The sequence below is a fragment of the Melitaea cinxia genome, chromosome 14 (assembly GCF_905220565.1).
Source record: "Melitaea cinxia chromosome 14, ilMelCinx1.1, whole genome shotgun sequence".
Lineage (NCBI taxonomy): Eukaryota > Metazoa > Arthropoda > Insecta > Lepidoptera > Nymphalidae > Melitaea > Melitaea cinxia.
Window position 1 is genome coordinate 5,991,559 of NC_059407.1, and position 17,909 is coordinate 6,009,467.

The 17,909-nt window shown below is 31.3% G+C and overlaps 1 protein-coding gene across 1 annotated transcript; it reads right to left on the reverse strand.

Moving 5' to 3' along the window:
* Window positions 1-5,427: 5,427 nt before the first annotated feature.
* Window positions 5,428-16,758, reverse strand: LOC123659961. Its single transcript, XM_045595117.1, has 4 exons — window positions 16,662-16,758; window positions 15,649-15,736; window positions 15,119-15,266; window positions 5,428-5,844 (listed from the first exon to the last, which is right to left on the reverse strand). Exons 1-4 carry the CDS (start codon window positions 16,756-16,758, stop codon window positions 5,521-5,523), a joined length of 657 nt encoding a protein of 218 aa, XP_045451073.1. The 3' UTR covers window positions 5,428-5,520.
* Between the last annotated feature and the right edge of the window lie 1,151 nt (window positions 16,759-17,909).

The window sequence follows — 17,909 nt, forward strand, 5'->3', positions numbered from 1 at the left end:
ATATGAAATATCGCAGGCTTTTAATATAGCCTAATTATTTGCTTTGTTAAAAATGAAATCAAAGCAAATTTGTAGTTCAATTTTAAACAAAAATTAAACATTTTGAATTAATTAAATTAAATTAAGTAGCAAGCAATTTATTTTATCCTAAGGGTATTTGAATGTTAGTGTGAAACTTATTTTTCTAGCATGATATAGTTAATGAACTAAAATATAATATCATTAGTAGAAAAAATATATTCCTTAATTTACATATGTATCTTAAGATTGTGTATTACAATAAACTGTGTATTGAATATATATTTATATAAACACACATAAGCAATTAGTAACGCAATAATGTAGCGTACCTACAATGTGTAAGATTTTAGTGTCACTGTAGTTTTTCTCTTGCATTTATATAACTGTAATTTATACTTCAGTTTTTAAGTACAAAATTTGTGTTTTTAATTATTCTTAAAGATTTATTGATTTTTATATTAAAATACGTCCTGTATTATAATACTTTAATGGAGATTTCTTACATTTATTTATATCACTTTTAACAAATAATTTTATTTAAATTATTAATTAGATAATCAGCTGATACGCCATTATACAAATTTAATTAAAAATATTTGTTATTTGAAAATAATTTACAAATATTGCGTTGTTTAGATTTTATTAGCAAATCATTTACAACATTTCGATCCTGAAGGACTAAAAATATTGACGTCTATATTTAAATTTACTAAATATAGACAAGTAACCTACATAATTTTTTTATTTTTTTATTTTAAAGTAAGTTAAAAAAAGATTTACAAATACGTAACCGATTATTACCGGTTTCTTTTATTTTGTTTCTTTGTGTCAAGTATTGATAAGACTAGAACGAATGATTATATTTAGTAGTTTGTATTAAAAGCTAGGAGACTACCAAAAAGGTAGAATAATATTTTTAATATTAATGTATACTTTGGATAAGAATGTTAACGTGAGTGAAAAGAATGAATTAAATTCATATGTTTGTAATAAATGCGTGACCGCTTAAAAATATTAATGAATGTTATATTTCATTTAGTGAGTTAGTAAATTGAAGTCCCAACATTTCGAAAGATCGTTCAATTCAATTTCATTTTCCAGAACACTATATGAATGTAAAATGTATGACTGTTAAGTCATTTCAGACTTTTAATGTAATTTTAGATGAAAAATATAATGGATTTGGGTGTAATTTAAATGGCATTGCAAATGTTTAAAAGTATTGCTACATAAATTGAAATCAAAATGAATGTTACTTTTTTCATCGACAAAAAAGTGTTGTGATATTTTTATACTATTCCGACTACAAGCAATGAAATTATTTCAAAACTTAAATAAAACCATGTTACACTGTACAATCAATAAAAACTTAAATAAAGGATTAATGTTTAACATTTATTTTTTTACTGCTTCTATTTATTTGTGGTATAAAAATGTGTATTTTTGTATCTGAAAACTTTTTACAATTATAATTGAATTAAAATCAACTACCGTTGGTGACATATTTTTAAAAAGGATTTTTGTTCGATCTGTATATGCGTAATTTAATGTTATTTCTTTGTCAAACTGTTAAAGAACGCGAGAGTATGAATGCTCAGATGTTTTCTTAATATCCGTATTGTAAAAAAATACTGTGAGCAGATGTGCATACAATTTTACCCAATTTTTATTGATAAGGCCGTATTTGTAACAATCAAATATCACTGTATTGTACTGCCACTATAATTACCCATATAATAATAGGCGTATAAATAAAATATTACCTTCGCTTTAGTTAGAACTGTAGTATAAATTATTTAAACAAACTTACCAAAACGTTGCCTCGCTTAAGTTACATTTTTTTTTTTTTTTTTGTTATAATAATGTAAATAATTTAAAATATTTTAGTGTGCTCTGGCATAATAGATACATGTAATTGGATATTCATAAGATTAATAAACATTTGCACCGGCTACTTCCATGTTTCATTTTTTTCTATCACCTACACCGACGCTATTTAATTGTATGTTTTTTTTATTTAATTTAATGATAGTAAAATTGCCACTTATTACACAAAAAATATTGGTACTTACCTACCAAATGAATAAAATTTGAGTGACTATTTGTAATATTAAATGTATGATGTATACACACATACATATACCGAAATAACATTTTATATAATTTTTGTCTGTCTGTCTGTCTGTCTGTTTGTTCTGATCTCTGAAACGGCTGGACCGATTATGACGGGACTTTCACTGGCACAGATAGCTGATGTAATAAGAAGTATCTTAGACTACTTTTATTTTTGTTTTTTTTTTTTTATATCTATAACTGCAACCTAAACAATAACTATTTTGTTAAATTCCACGCGAACGAAGTCGCAGGCATAGCTAGTAATAATAATAATAATAATAATACTTCCAGTAAACCTACACCAGTATAGTGCTAGTAGACCGATCAGCGCGCCGAGCAATTATTGTTGACATAACAGTTCCACATGACGATAATCTCGTAAAGGCGGAAAAGGAAAAATTAAGTAAATATTTAGACATTGCCCACGAGATGACTGGCATGTGGAATGTAGACTCAACAATAATTGTTCCTATTGTTGTTTCGGTCAATGGTCTATTAGCGAAGAGTTTCGTCCAACACCCGCTTGACTATTGGATCAAGAGTCGGATTCAAAGAGCAGTGTTGCTTAAAACAGCCCGCATCGTGAGGAGGTTCCTCAGCCTAGAGCCTTAACTACCGGCGGCTTGGGCATCAACCTGCCCCACCAGAGGACTACTATTTTTATATTTTTTAATATTTTTTTTTTTTTTATAAATATATTTAAAAATGTAATAAGTAATGAAATGTATTGAACAAAATATAATAATAATTCCGAATTTAAAAATTCTTGCAATTCGACGAACACGAAGTTCCACATAACATATAATTTTAACACACCACACGCTGCATTTACTTGATTTTGACCCGTAAATACAGACAGGCCTGCCAGAGGTAGAGAAAAATTATCAATTTAATAATAATAATAATAATAACAATACTTTTAACCGCTTTCCAAAAAGGAGTAGATTATGTATGTTACTGCAGAACTTTTGACTAGGTGGACCGATTTCGGTAAAATTTAACCGAAAGGAGGTGTGTGTCATGTGGTCCCAATTTAATTGAGATCTAACAAGTACTTTTCGAATTTAATCTAATAATGCGTTTTTACTTGACTATGTTTTCGTCGACCTACGTTGTATATACCGCATAGCTTTTTACTGGATATACCGATTTTGATGATCTTTAATTTAATCGAAAGCTGATGTTTATCATATTACATTTAAAACTAAAATTTACATTTAAATTTCATCGAGATCGCATCTATCGTTCTACGTTCTATTACTTGTAATTGAAGTGGGTTTTTTTCATTTGCGAGCAATTATATGTACTGGCGCTCAACAGAAAAACTTTGAATGTTATTATTTTCATTAATAAGCCGCTATGTGTTATACTACTTACAAATTATCTTACTAGGACGTCATTAACATTATGCTGTGTGTGCGGACGACGCCATTTGAGTAGGTACCAGTGTTGCCGTTAGGACAATTTAGTTTGTGGCTACATCAAAGAAAAAAGTTGCCAGTTTTGTAAATAAATCACTTTCGAAATTCCGCTAGAAGTGCCTAGTGTGAGTTTTCCAATTACAGAGCATAATGTGACTCAGTGGAGCACAATGCTAAATTGTGCTGATGCTTAATTGGAACTTGAATTCGTTTTGAAATACACCTAAAAGAACTACGACGGCTTTACTTTACTTTGAATTACTAACTATAATATACTAGCTGAGTCCCGCGGTTTCACACGCTTTAATTAAAAAAAAAATGCGTATGCGTAAATAATAACAACATTGCGCTCCGTTTGACATTTTGTCATGAGTAGTATTAACATTAAGCAAAACAAACTAGGCTCAACAGCAATAGCAGTACGGTCCATTTTCATTCGATCGAACCTAAATAACGTTAAAGATGAACATTCATTCGGGAATCCCCCTTCATAATGCGGACATTATTGGTGCTGCCTAAAATTAACTATGTAATTTAGTTTGGTAGTATTGGTACCGTATGGTGGTATGTATTAGTCGGTGGACTTTTTATAGTAATAAAAATACGTATGCAGTAACAATCTGAAAAGCAGCCAGAAGTAGCTAGATTTATTTTGGTGACTAAAATGGATTGGTTTTTGGCTAAAACCATTGAAAATCCGCTAGATCTAGCCACAAAATGGCTAAAACGGCAACACTGGTAGGTACTGCGTAACGCTAATTTTGCAGGTTTTTGACTCTCCCACCAGGGGGCAACAACCTACGTAGCTATAACGCTCTCTTTCACCCCAAACGTCACGTAAAACGTAACTAAACATTTTTTATCTAAAATTATGTTGCTAAATATACTGAAAAGTCACAAATACGTTTATATAGTTTAAGCGGTAATAATAAATAAAACACGAGATTTCTAAATCGCGTAGTAACTTGTATTGATATTATTGTTAAAATGTACTTAAGAAACCTGCCACTCAAAATTAACATGTTAAAAACATTTAAATTGAAATTAGATTTTAAGCAATAATAAATGTATTCAAATATCTTAATGGATCTCGTATATTTTTTGCGGAAGTTGTTTGTTTTGTCAGGTTCCGTAGTGTTGGAGTGTTGAGATATTGAGTTACCACTTACAACGTCACTTTCATCTAAGATCAAACGTCGGCTGACGATTTAGACAGACTGCTAAACTCGTATCAGGTGACATGAATTTTCAGCTTGTTATAATTTATTTAATTACATCCTATATTTATTTTGTAGGTAAAGGTTAACTTAGCGTTTAGAAGTGTATTAAAATTAGAAAGAAAGTTACACTTTAAAGTCATAAACTTTTGAACGTTTATTTTTTATAGGTAACCTCTACGGCCTAGTTGACAGACAAAACTTTTTTTTAAATTTAAAATACGTATAAAATACCTATGAATTTTTTTTTATTAATCAGTGTTTATATCAAAACAAACAGTTAAAATATGTTTTTATTGTACGTATATGAAATTATAAAATAGTTTTTAACATTTTTTGTTTTCCTTTTTGGCTCTTTGACTTGAAGAATTATGTGTTTTTTTTTGTAGCTTTCATTGTTCCATTTACCAGATTTCAAAAGAAGGATGTTAAACAAAGTTCAAGACTAAAAAACTCTGGACTCTGTACATGAAAATCATATGATTATCCTGGTGATCCTCTATAAACTACAGCAATTCGAAGAGAAGTCGAAATTTTTTATTTGATGAATAAAATCTCACACTTTTTAATATCTATTATATCATTTTCATACATTTAAATTTATTTTTAATTTTTATGTGTATAAATAATAATAATGTTTATACAGAGAAGTAGACAAGAAGCAATAGAATTTTTATTAAGTTATTACTTTACGCAAAGTACAAAACGTTTCATACATAAATAATTACTTAAAACTCATAATAATATCACACATTGTTCATCAAACCCTCGGATGGGTACGAATTTCTCATTTCGTAAAAATGTTCTTTGTATTCATAATTGCAATATTGCATCGAATTACAGGGTAATTCGTTGTTATCTTCGTAACTTCGATCTTCGTAACTTCGTTCTTCATAATCGTTTTCAGAATAATCTTGCCGGTAACTATCATTACAATTGACGCCATTTTGAATTTCCCTCGAAGATAAATTTCGATTCACTGAATCGTCCTGGTTTTGAGAATTTATATCCCATCTTTGTGAAATCGTGCAGCTTAATGTGCCACCATGTTGAAAAGTAAATGGCCAAGCCTGGAAATAAAAAAAATGTCTGCAAATCATTTTCTAAAAGAAAACTTTTGTCTAACAAATTTTGTTAACTTAAACTTTAACTAATTCATCTTTTTTGTAACTTTTTTTTTCGTTATAATCAATATTCTAAAATAAAGTGTTTTTAGCCTAAAACCGTCACTGCTTGTTTCTTTTAAATACTAACAAAATAAAACCAATAGACTAATTATAAACAGCTTTTGGAATCCACGACCTCCCATGACGATATCTGATCCTCGAAGTGCGAATAGCTTGTATGGTTGAGCCTTATTTCGATATCCAAATAAACAGTCATAAACATGTGTGATCCCACTCAGTAATATATGGAAACCTAAAGTTGATTAAAAAAAACGAATATACGCGCTTATGTCATGGATACGAGTATACATAAACTAAGTTTCACTCAGATATTGGCAAACCCTTCAGGGAGCCAAAGTAAAAGATGAAGGAGAAGAAGATACGAGATTTTAAATAAAACTAACCGAAATTTCATTTTTTTTAATAATGATAATTTATATACCACTAATTTTAATTAATCTAAAAAGCCATGTAAACGTTGAAATAAACTCTACATGTACAAAGTTTATTTGAAAGCGCTTCTCAAACAATTTGAACTATTGTACAAGTCACTTGTAGTTAAAAGTAAAAAATCTACCGACGACTCGATAAACTTCTTTGAGCGGATCGAATTAAGTAGTAGAGCTTGAGTAATATTTCCTATATATAATAAAAGTTAGGTATAAGTTCGCTCTGGAACTACTGAACATATTTTAAAAATTATTTTACTAATAAAAAGTTATAATGTTTCAAAGTGTCATTGGTATATAAAGTATATTATATTAGCTACTGTAACAAAATGTTTTCAGTCACAAAATATTACAATTGTAAAACCAGTCGAGATAGAAGTACTACTATGCAGCTTTATTCATTTACGTTGACGTTTTAGTAAATTATACGGTATTATAATGTAATACAAAAATGTCATTCTTTAGCAGACTTATAAAAAAATTGGGATATCATGTACCTAACTATTTCTGCTAGATAATAAGCCACACTGTGACATTTTTTTATCAAAAATCTACTAAAATATAAAAGTGGTTTATGAGCATTATTATCAAAAATCGCCAAATAATACTTATAAATGAAATTACTTGATCATCAAGACTATTTCACTAATAAATTTTGCCTGACATTACGTGGCTTTCCCCGCCGCCGCACAGTGGGACAGAACCGTGCGTACCGTCTCAAAAATAGCTTTTCGTAATGTTCTATATTGAATATTTTGTTAATGCATATGTCTAACTGAATGTTCAATGCATATTATATAGCAAATAAAATACACTATTTCTCATTTTTTGTATTAGAAATAAGGCTTGCAAGTTGACGCTCAAAATTATGTCAATTATGTTGAACACGTGCTGTGTGGCTACGGCACTAAAGAATTTAGCCACCCCCTCTCTTCCCGTGGGTGTCGTAAGAGGCGACTAAGGGATAACAAGGTTCCACAATCACCTTGGAACTTAAGAAGCCGACCGATGGCGGGATAACCATCCAACTGCTGGCTTTGAAATACACAGGCCGAAGACGGGCAGCAGCGTCTTCGGTGCGACAAAGCCAGTACTGCGGTCACCAACTCGCCTGCCCAGCGTGGTGACTATGGGCAAAACACATGAGTTCACGTTATTTTTAGCGTAAACTTGTGGAGGCCTATGTCCAGCAGTGGACTGTATAGGCTGTAATGTATGTTGAACACAATTCCACCAGTTTACATGGTCATATTTGCGTTACTTTACCAGCTAATTTGTAAGTGTGATATATGGTTAGAATGGTGATGAAGTACTTGATTTAAAAATAATTTAAGTGAACCATTATGTGAAACCTGGGGAGGTAAAGATTTTTTTTTCAGGACCTAATATTCTATCCTTATTAGAAACTTTGCATAGACTTTTGACAGTTAGTGGTGTCTGCCCATGTCGTAATTTTGATAGCATCGTATAGAGCAGCTAATGTAAAAGTCAGGGCAAAAAAAGTTGAGTGCCCGAATCTGCCCCCTTGAAATGAAACGAAAAATGGCTAATGGGAAGAAAATACAAAATATTCCAAAAATTATTTTAGTTCTGATTAATGAGATTTTTGGATATTTAGATCACTTTTGACCTTTTTTTCTTAAACAATATTATCTATTTACTCAATCTTTAGGTACAGTGGGAGTTTTGGGTAATGTATTAGTATGTAGTATATTTTTTTTATCGTGCGGTCAGATGTGGTTAATGTTTTGTTATCACTGTGTGAATTACATGTTTCTCATATAGTTTATGTATTTCTCTATCGCGGTGAAGGAAAAGGGAGCAAGTGGTATCTAGTTATAGTTGTTAGTGTACATTATCAGTACCTACCTACTACTAACCACCTTCATAGATAGTGGTTAGGAACTTGATAATGGCACTAGATAGTAATATTTTTTCACACGAAATTTCAGTATAAAAGTTATTGATTTACGTTGTCATTTACCAGTACTTTAGTGTGCTTTAACATAATATAGTCTTCACCAACCTCGGTAAAAAAAAGTAGTTAAAAATAAAAACAAAATGAGTGAATTTATTGTGCCTCGACGAGTATTATGCGAATTTTTTATTGGCCATGGAACAAAATCAGAAGATATTCAAAAATACTTAGAACAACACCACCATTTGCCGTCTGAAAAAAGTGAGTTAATTGTGAAACGTATTCAAAAAACGCTTATAACTGCGTTTTACGATCGGTGGACCAAATCTAACTGAACTAAAGAACGTTTCCTTAGTAATAATATATCGTGGTTAGATGGTAAATTTAAGATACAATTCGAAGAAGCACCGATGGATATTACACCTACAACATCTGATGAACGTGGACGTCCACCAAAGTCTTATGAAGATCTATCAGAGAAATCGAAAAAAAAAAGAATATGGAATTGGTACAAGAATATGGACTCTAGTATATACATAATGCATACGTTCAAGGATTGCGGGCTGAAGGAGAAATCGAAGAAGCTACTGTTGTTTCAATGATGCGGAATTGTGAAAGTTTATGTTTGCAGATTTAGATCTTTCGAAATCACAATACGGATTTCTTCGAGCAAGTTTTATTAACAAAAACTTCGACATACTGCCATCAGATTGCCCGAACGCCAAAAAACTGTGTTATCTTCCACTATCCAGCATTCAAATAACCGATATAAGTGCTAAAGTAAATCTACAAGATTTGCTGGATCACACTTGTGCTCGCATCTTAAAGATTGAAAATGTTTACAACCCAAGAAGAAAATCTCTTAAATTGTTTACCAAGTGGGGATGTGATGGTTCATCGGGGCAAAGCGAATATAAACAAGTTTTAACAGATGAGAGTGACTTAGTCTCATATACTAACTTATTTATAGCGTGTTTGGTACCAATAAAGCTGACTGACACAGAAACACATGAGATAATTTGGCAAAATCCGGCTTGTTCTTCTATTCGTTATTGCCGACCAATCCTGATGGAACTTGCAAAACAAACGCCCGGGAAAACCCGATCAGTGGTTGGTGATATTCGGGTTCAAATTAATAATTTGCAAACATCAAAGATACACAAGGAGACGCAGGTAATTGAAATAAGTCACGATCTATTTCTAACTATGGTGGATGGAAAAGTTACACAAGTTCTTACTGACACAAGTTCTGGAGCTGTAAGTACAGTGTGTGGGGCTAAACCAAGTGAAATGAATAATTTGGAGAAGATTGCATCAAAGCCAGATAATATAAATGCTTACGAATACGGTTTGTCTACGTTACACGCGTGGATCAGGTGCATGGAGCTAATTTTACATATTTCATATAACCTTTCATTTCAAAAATGGGCTGCGAGAACTTCGAAAGATAAAAAAAGTAAAGAAGACAAGAAAAAGCTTGTACAAAGTTTGTTTCGAAGCCGGATGGGATTGCACGTTGGTAAGCCCCGACAAGGAAGTGGAAACAGTAATGACGGCAATACAACTCGGCGTTTTTTTGAGAACTACTACTGCGCTTCAGAAATTACAGGGGTTGACGAGGAACTTATTAAAAGGTTCTATGTTATTCTGCAAACTATGGCATCCGGTATTGCTGTAAATCCAAAAAAATTTAATGAATATACTCGTGCAACCGCACATCTGTACGTAACAAAATATATGTGGTATAATATGCCTTCTTCAGAACATAAAATCTTAATACATGGGGAAAGTATAATAAGACATTTTGCTGCTCTGCCCATTGGTCATTTATCTGAGGATGCCCAAGAATCGCGTAATAAAGATTACAAAAAATTCAGATTGCATCATGCTAGAAAATGCTCTAGGTCCGCAACAAACGAAGACGTATTTCATGGTCTTCTATTTACGTCAGATCCTTATATATCAAGGTATCAGAAAACTATCAGTCACTATATCCAAGAAATTGTTAGAGGAAGCTAAGAACCTCTTAGCTATTTAAATCGAAATAATTTCGTACATTATTTGTAAAACATATTTTTGGAGTGGGTTATTATATATTGGTCATTTATTTAAATGTAAGATTCATATGTAATATAAAATAACATGAAATAGGTTTATTAATATCATAAAACTGTAAAATTATAATTCAATAAGTTAACCAAACCATGGTTTAATATTAAAATAATACATTTTTATTTTGTTTTATTTTATTTTATATTATTTATCAAATATTTGACAATGATACATTCATTATTGGATTGTATGTACTCTGGAGACACTACATACCAAATTTCAGCGATTTACTTCAATCAACAAGAAAGTTACAGATTTTTGAGACGGTACGCACGGTTCTGTCCCACTGTGCGCCGGTTGAAAACTATAGTCTTAATTAATTCAGAATAAACACTAAAAAAATTTAACGATAAGAGAATTAGCCTACAGACTATAGTATATTATATAAATGAATGTCTGTCTGTATGTCCTTTATAGAATCGTAAACTATGCATTTGCTCGTGTCATGATGCAAGTGTTGTGTATGAGCCCACAAAGGTTTTTGTGTTGGTACGACCACAAAAAAATTTAAAAAAAGTGTAGCTGTGCGCGCAGCGTCAGTCTATTATAAAAATATATTATTTATAACTAGATGTCCCCGCGACTTCGTCGAATTTAACAGAAAAGTTATTGTTCAGTTCGCAGAATTGTAAAATAAATAAATTTCTAAAATAAAAGTAGCCTAAGTAACTCCTTATTACATAGGCTATCTGCCAGTGAAAGTCCAACAGCAACAAACAGACCGACAAACAAAAAGACAGACAAAAATGTAAAAAATATTATTTTGGTATATGTACCGTGTTGTATACACTGTCCATGTGCATTTAGTAAAAAGCGGTTATTTTAATATTCCAAACAGACACTCCTATTTTATTTATTTGTATAGATTGGCATAAATTTTTAAGTAATTCCCTTTTTTATTATATCGAAAGTTTTTATTATCGTCAGATTTCGGTTTTTCTGTCAGATTCAGATTTGGTTGACCGATTTCGATGTTTTTTTTTTAATCTAAAAGTGGTGCGTGTCATATGGTGCCATACAAATTTAATTGAGATCTGACAATTTATTTTCAAGTTATATCTAATAATGAGTATTTACTTGACTATTTTTTCGTGTAAATACGTTGTATTACTTGTCAATTTAACAGAAATTGTTATTTTTCCGTTTGCGAGCAAACACAATTAAGTATACTGTAGTAAACTCATTTAGATACAATATAATTTTGATATAACTTATTATATCGTACAAAAAAAAAATTGACAGTACTTCTCGTTATTCTGATTAGCTCAGAAATAATGCGATGTACCAAATTTAAATACTTGAATGGGTTAATTAATATGACTTAAGCAATAGCTTCCTTCATAAATCGACATTAAAATAGCCGCATACAATTAAATAATTACTAGTTTTACAAAGCATTTTAATAATACCATAACACTATTTTTATATTTTAATACCGTTTTCTAATAGTTTAAATGTTCCGTCGACAGAATGTGGCGCAATAACTTGATGAAGTTTAAAAGTTATATTACACTAAAAAAACTAGTGTCCGCGTATAGCCTTCATTTTTAACCCATAAAACTACTATGAAAAAGAAAAGTAGAAAATCATTAAAAATTAAATCATCGCACTATTATAAAAATAAAAAAGTTAATATGCGATAAAATAAAAGTAAAATTCGTGTTTAATGATATTTATATTTTACAATTACACTTAACACTTCACTAATACAAAGGCATGTCCAGGGCAACAATAAAACTGGATCATCTCTTTAACGTCCGGAGATAAATTTTATTTATACTCGAAACAGCTGCAAACTTTTGGTCAGCGCACGTTAAACTCGTGTTTATTGTTATAATCTTTTTGTTTCTATCTCTGTATCCCAATTCCGATGTATTGTTTGTTTACTTTTAAAAAGACTTAACCTCTTGCCCTGAGTGTGTTCGATGAAAAAAATTGGGCATATTTTTTAAGCGTACATCGACAGGGAACTCCCAAGATGGCACAAAAATATGAGTACCTAACCTCATGCACACAAAGCGTTTAGCTATATGAAAGAGCTATTGCTGAATTCAATTTATCTTCTTTTCTTATGCGACAGTAATTAAAGTTGAAAAACTTCGTCACAGTTAAAATACAATACGCCAGCCACAACCTAAAACTTTAACTATTTTAAAATTTCCATTTAACTATTTTAAAATTCATTTATTTTAATATATATTAGAAAAAATTTGTCTCTCAAATAGAGTGCCTTAAAGTGATGGAAATTAAAGATTAAAATAAGAAAACATTTAAAATGACTTGCTACAATATTTGGTATTTAAACTAAACTCTCTCATTAAAATATACTTTATATTTTAAAATTTATTAAAAGTCATAAATCATAATTATATTTAAAACCTTTTTAGAATTTGCCTAATCTCTTTAAAACATAGTTTGATTCATTGCGTTACGGTGAACCCAAACAAGACTGAAACTATATTATTATGGAAATCCCTCAAAGATTTTTGAATACTAAAACACAAGGAGAATGCTCGTTTCTTTTAAATTATTTTAATAATTATTAAGCCTAGAAGTTTATTTTTTTACCTTATAAGCATGGTCGTTGACAGACTATACGAATGTAATAATGCAGTCAAGGTTGAAAGCGCATGGCCAGAACTATTGAGCCTGTAATATTCCACCAAAATCCAAAATTATATTATCCTTTAAAACTGCACCTAGATATCTCATAATATAAATATAATAAATGTTTAATGTATATTTATAGTATTACATATGAAAAAAATTGAAATACAATTCAGCATGTAACATCCCACTACTGGGCATAGGCCTCTTTCCCCATGTAAGAAAAGGATCAGAGCTTAATCTACCACGCTGCTCAAATGCGGGTTGGCGGATATATTCCCTATTATGAGTAACGACCGCTATCAGGTGTACATGATAACAACCGGGACCGACGGCTTAACGATGGGAGACCCACAAAGACTGCACAAACAACCAGACAAACGCCAGCGCAAAAGCCACAAACCAGTACATGGCCAGAAGATGGATTGTTCAGATTACTTTTTCAAGCTTACGACGCGGCGCATTAATAGGGGCATCGGAAGCAGAAAGAGTATTCCATATTCTAGCAGCTACGCACAGCTGAATAGGTACCTACTTATTTTTTAATTAGCGCCTAACGAAATAGTGGCTCAATAGTAAATGTTTGTTACGTGTATATTTTAGGTGCTTATCTTTTGCGTATTAACTTTTTAACTCATAACACAAAAATTATTATATTAATATAATTTTCGTATATAATATATTATGTTGTTCAATAGGACACACACTTAAAACGAGAATATTGTACACAGTGTGAGACGCAACACATTTATTACATCAATATTCCGGGAACGTGTTCCCTAATCCTTCGATGACAGCCGTGGTTGGCATGGCGTTTAGCAAATGCCTTTGATTCATTGCGGTTAAGGGTGTTTGAGGATAAGATGCGAGAAGTGTTTTATATGTATTTGTTTGAAATTAAAACATTATATTTATTATATGTAAAAACTTCTTTTTATTTATTTATGTACAATATTTGAATTTGGTAGAGTGCGACGCTTCTGGTGTTGTAGACGAAGGCGTCTATAACCTATGGTAATCGCTTACCATCAGGTAGGCCGTACGCTTGTTTACCGACTTAGTCGTATAATAATTGTGTTTGCTCGCAAACGAAAAAAAAACCGACTTTAATTACATTGACAAGTAATACAAGGTAAGTAGACGAAAAAAATTAACAAACGCACTAGTCGACACTATGATTTTCAAGGGTTTCCCTCGACTTCTCTGGGATCCCATCATCAGATCCTGGTTTTCTTATCACGGTACCACACTTGGGATATCTCCTTTCCAACAAAAAAAGTATTATCAAGATCGGTTAATAAACGAGGAAGTTATCCCCGAACCTACGTAAAAAAAATATAGGTAACCTCCTCCTTTTTTTAAGTCGGTTGAAAAAAAAAAAACTCAAACTTAAATACTAATGTCTACGTTATCGTAGTTTTTACGTGGCGACGTTTCGTTACGTTATATAAATATTGTTTGCAAAATGTCTTATACTAGTGGTCGCCCAGTGGTCGAAATTCGACCCTAATTAATTTAAATATAACTGTAAAGATTATTAAGGTTCAAGTCAAAGACTTATACTGCTATAATAATAAACAAAAGAGTATATATGCGTGTGCTATGTCAAATACATGGTATATTTTTTTATCGATTTAATTTTCTTTTTTATGAATAATTAAAAAATATATTAGCATTCTGTACTTCTTCTCTAAGTATGCGAAATTTCATACTCCTCAGTCCGCGCAATTTTCGTAAAAGGTAGGTAAGAGGTACAAAGTTTTTGCTTCACGTATTAATATATAAGTAGATTACAAAGCTTCTTTTCGTTTTCACCGTGTACGACGAAAAAATAAATAAATCGAAATGTATATTAATAGTATGAGGAAAAACATTTTTTTTTGATGAATAATCTGAAGAAGTACTGGAGATAGAAAAATTACTATAAAACCTTATATATATGTTCCTTATAATTATGTAGTTAGATATCCAGAACAACACATAGGCTACTTTTATTTATCCCGCCATTCCCACGGGATTACACGAAAGTTAGGCGGGTGAAACTGCAGGGTGTAGCTAGTAGGGTACCTATGTATCATTTACATATATTTACCAAATTAAGTGGATGCGGAGGCGTGTGTGCAGATCTTGGCTCGTGCAGTAGTGCGCGTAGATGTGCTATATACGACGCGGCCAGCCGTAATGTATCTAGTTTTGACAATTTTGTATCCGCCGGTACCCATGGTAAAGTAGTTTTCAGTCTAAAATAACAATTAGAAAAAATGCTGATCATAATGCAGTAAATTTTAGTCCTATATTTTATTGAAATCTAACTGTACCAGCGAACTTTGTACCACCATTAATTTTTTTGTGAATAAATCGTTTTTATTTCATTTCTTTTACGTTAACCGTGTCCCGATAGTACCGAATAAAATTTGTCGAAGTCTTTAGCAAGCTATACAACTTGACAGACAGTCCAGGGTACAGTCCTATGATTGATTAATAAACGTTTATCTTTCATTGCAGCGACATACAACCGTTAAAGAAAAGTGTTGGTTCTATGTGTTAAAATTCCATGTGTTTGATGCCTTAGTATTAATTACTTATACTTTTATAAATTAAATTCATCTAAGCAATTTCAACCTGCAAAAAGCTTTGGAAAGCACTCTCATGCGTGCCCGCTCCCGAGCATTAGCGGCGTTCCTGTGTTGCGGCTCGTGTCCACTTCTTCCTGTTAATTGTAAAAAAATAAATCTATAACTAAAATTATGAAAAGTATACTTATGTAAAAGTATATACGCTGACGAATTACTATAATTTTTAAATATTTCAACTACAGAAATCTTTTTTTTTTTTTAACGTTAGCGCAAACAACTTAATACCAAAGTTAATAAATTGTTTATTACTTCATCCGCGTGGAATTTAACAAAAAAAGTTATTGTTAAGTTCGCAGAGTTATAAAATAAAAATTTCTAAAATAAAAGTAGCCTAATTTACTCCTGACACAGATACTCCAATTTTATTTATTTGTATATATAATAAAATTTAGCTTTTAATTGCCTACAGTTTCCGTTTACAGTAATCACTCGAAATATCTGACGAAAATACTTTAATAAGAAAAAAAAATGTTGATAATACAATTGAAGTAACCGAATAACCGAGACTTAAAAAAGTCAATATCTTCTCGTTTAAAAATTCCTAGTCTTTTTAGGGTTCCATAAACCAACGAGACTAAATATTAGGTACCTTAACAAACCAGAGCAAGGCTATCTGTACATCCGCTCATATTTCTCTACCGTAGTCATATTGTAGCAATTGAAATTACCATCCAACAATCAGCATTTGCTGTTAAATACGGAACCTGCTTTAGCTATACGAGCTCGACTCACTTTTGACCAATTTTACTTAATATGTATTTAAGAATGCAGTTAAATAAATAAATACTTAATTCATAAATTTCCTTTTAAAATCCGGAGATTTCCATTTAAGATTTCCATTTGGAAGCGGAAGGCTTTAATAAATTCATATAAAAAAAAAAATAATAATCTTTATGGTTATCTAACAAAAAATATTACATATTAGTTATTACACAAGTGACACATAAGATATGATTGCAAGATGGATTTATGCACATAATGAAATATATTTGAACTTACCAGAACTAGATTGAGAATCGTCGAAAAGAAAATCGTCGTCGTCCACATCATCTTTCTTTTCAACAGGCGGCGAACGATTAATACGTTTTCTAGGCATTTTAAAATATTTTTATTATTGCACTTTTACCGACATATAAAAAAGTATAGCACTAATTTAGACACATTGTATTTTCAGGCTTGAAACTTTAGACCATTTTGTAGGGGTGCGTGCCCTCTCGTCTAGTTGCGAGAACTTTATCATATGACATACCATGATGCGCCTGGGCAAGGCGGGCGCGTTGGGCGGCGCCTTCAAACGCCCCTCCCTTTTCGATTTCAGGATTAACTCGTGACAAATGAAAATGCTTACTGAATTTGTAATTAATGGACCTAAAAATAAAATTAATAAACGTTTCTTTGGTGATTAATTAATAAACGAAAACAAATATCATTACGAAGATAGGATGAACGATGAATAATTGATAAACAAAATATTTATTTTTTCATTTATCAAAATTAGAATATTAAAAATATACCGACAAAATATTATATAGTCTTAATTTAAAGTACATAGTATATTTTTTAATTCATCTATACAAACCTTGTGACAATAACTAAGACAAAAAAGTACCTAATTATTCATCTGGTGCAGTTGTTCGCAACTTTTTTTTTTCTTTTTATATATTTGCTAGCGACCCGCCCCGGCTTCGCAAGGTTGCAAAAACTATCAGTGTTCCTCTACTATATTATACATGTATTATACATATAAACCTTTCTCTGGAATCACGCCATTTACAAAAATCGCATCGAAATCCGTTGCGTGGTTTTAAAGATCTAAGCTATCTGTATAGACAGCGGGAAGCGACTTTGTTATATACTATGTAATGATATAGAAAATAATTTGCACAAAGTATAAATAACGAGGCTTATTTTAGTTGGTGATATCAAGAGTTAACTCCGAAAATCATCAAAAATTGTTAAAATTCGAAGACAAATAGAGTATTGACAGTACAGATGAGGTTATATGGAATAAGGATTAGAAGATTGACGGCTGAGTTCAGAGCGGGTCACACTTCCGCGACACTTAATACGTTAAAGCGCCAACACGTGCTACACACCCTCACAAAATTTAACCAATTAATATGAACCTATTGCATTCCATATTTTAGATCTTTTAAAATAAAAACAAATATTTCTCTTAGGATATCTTTAATTTAACAAAGTAGTTTTTTATCTATATGGGATTATGATACATTATTAATTTTATGG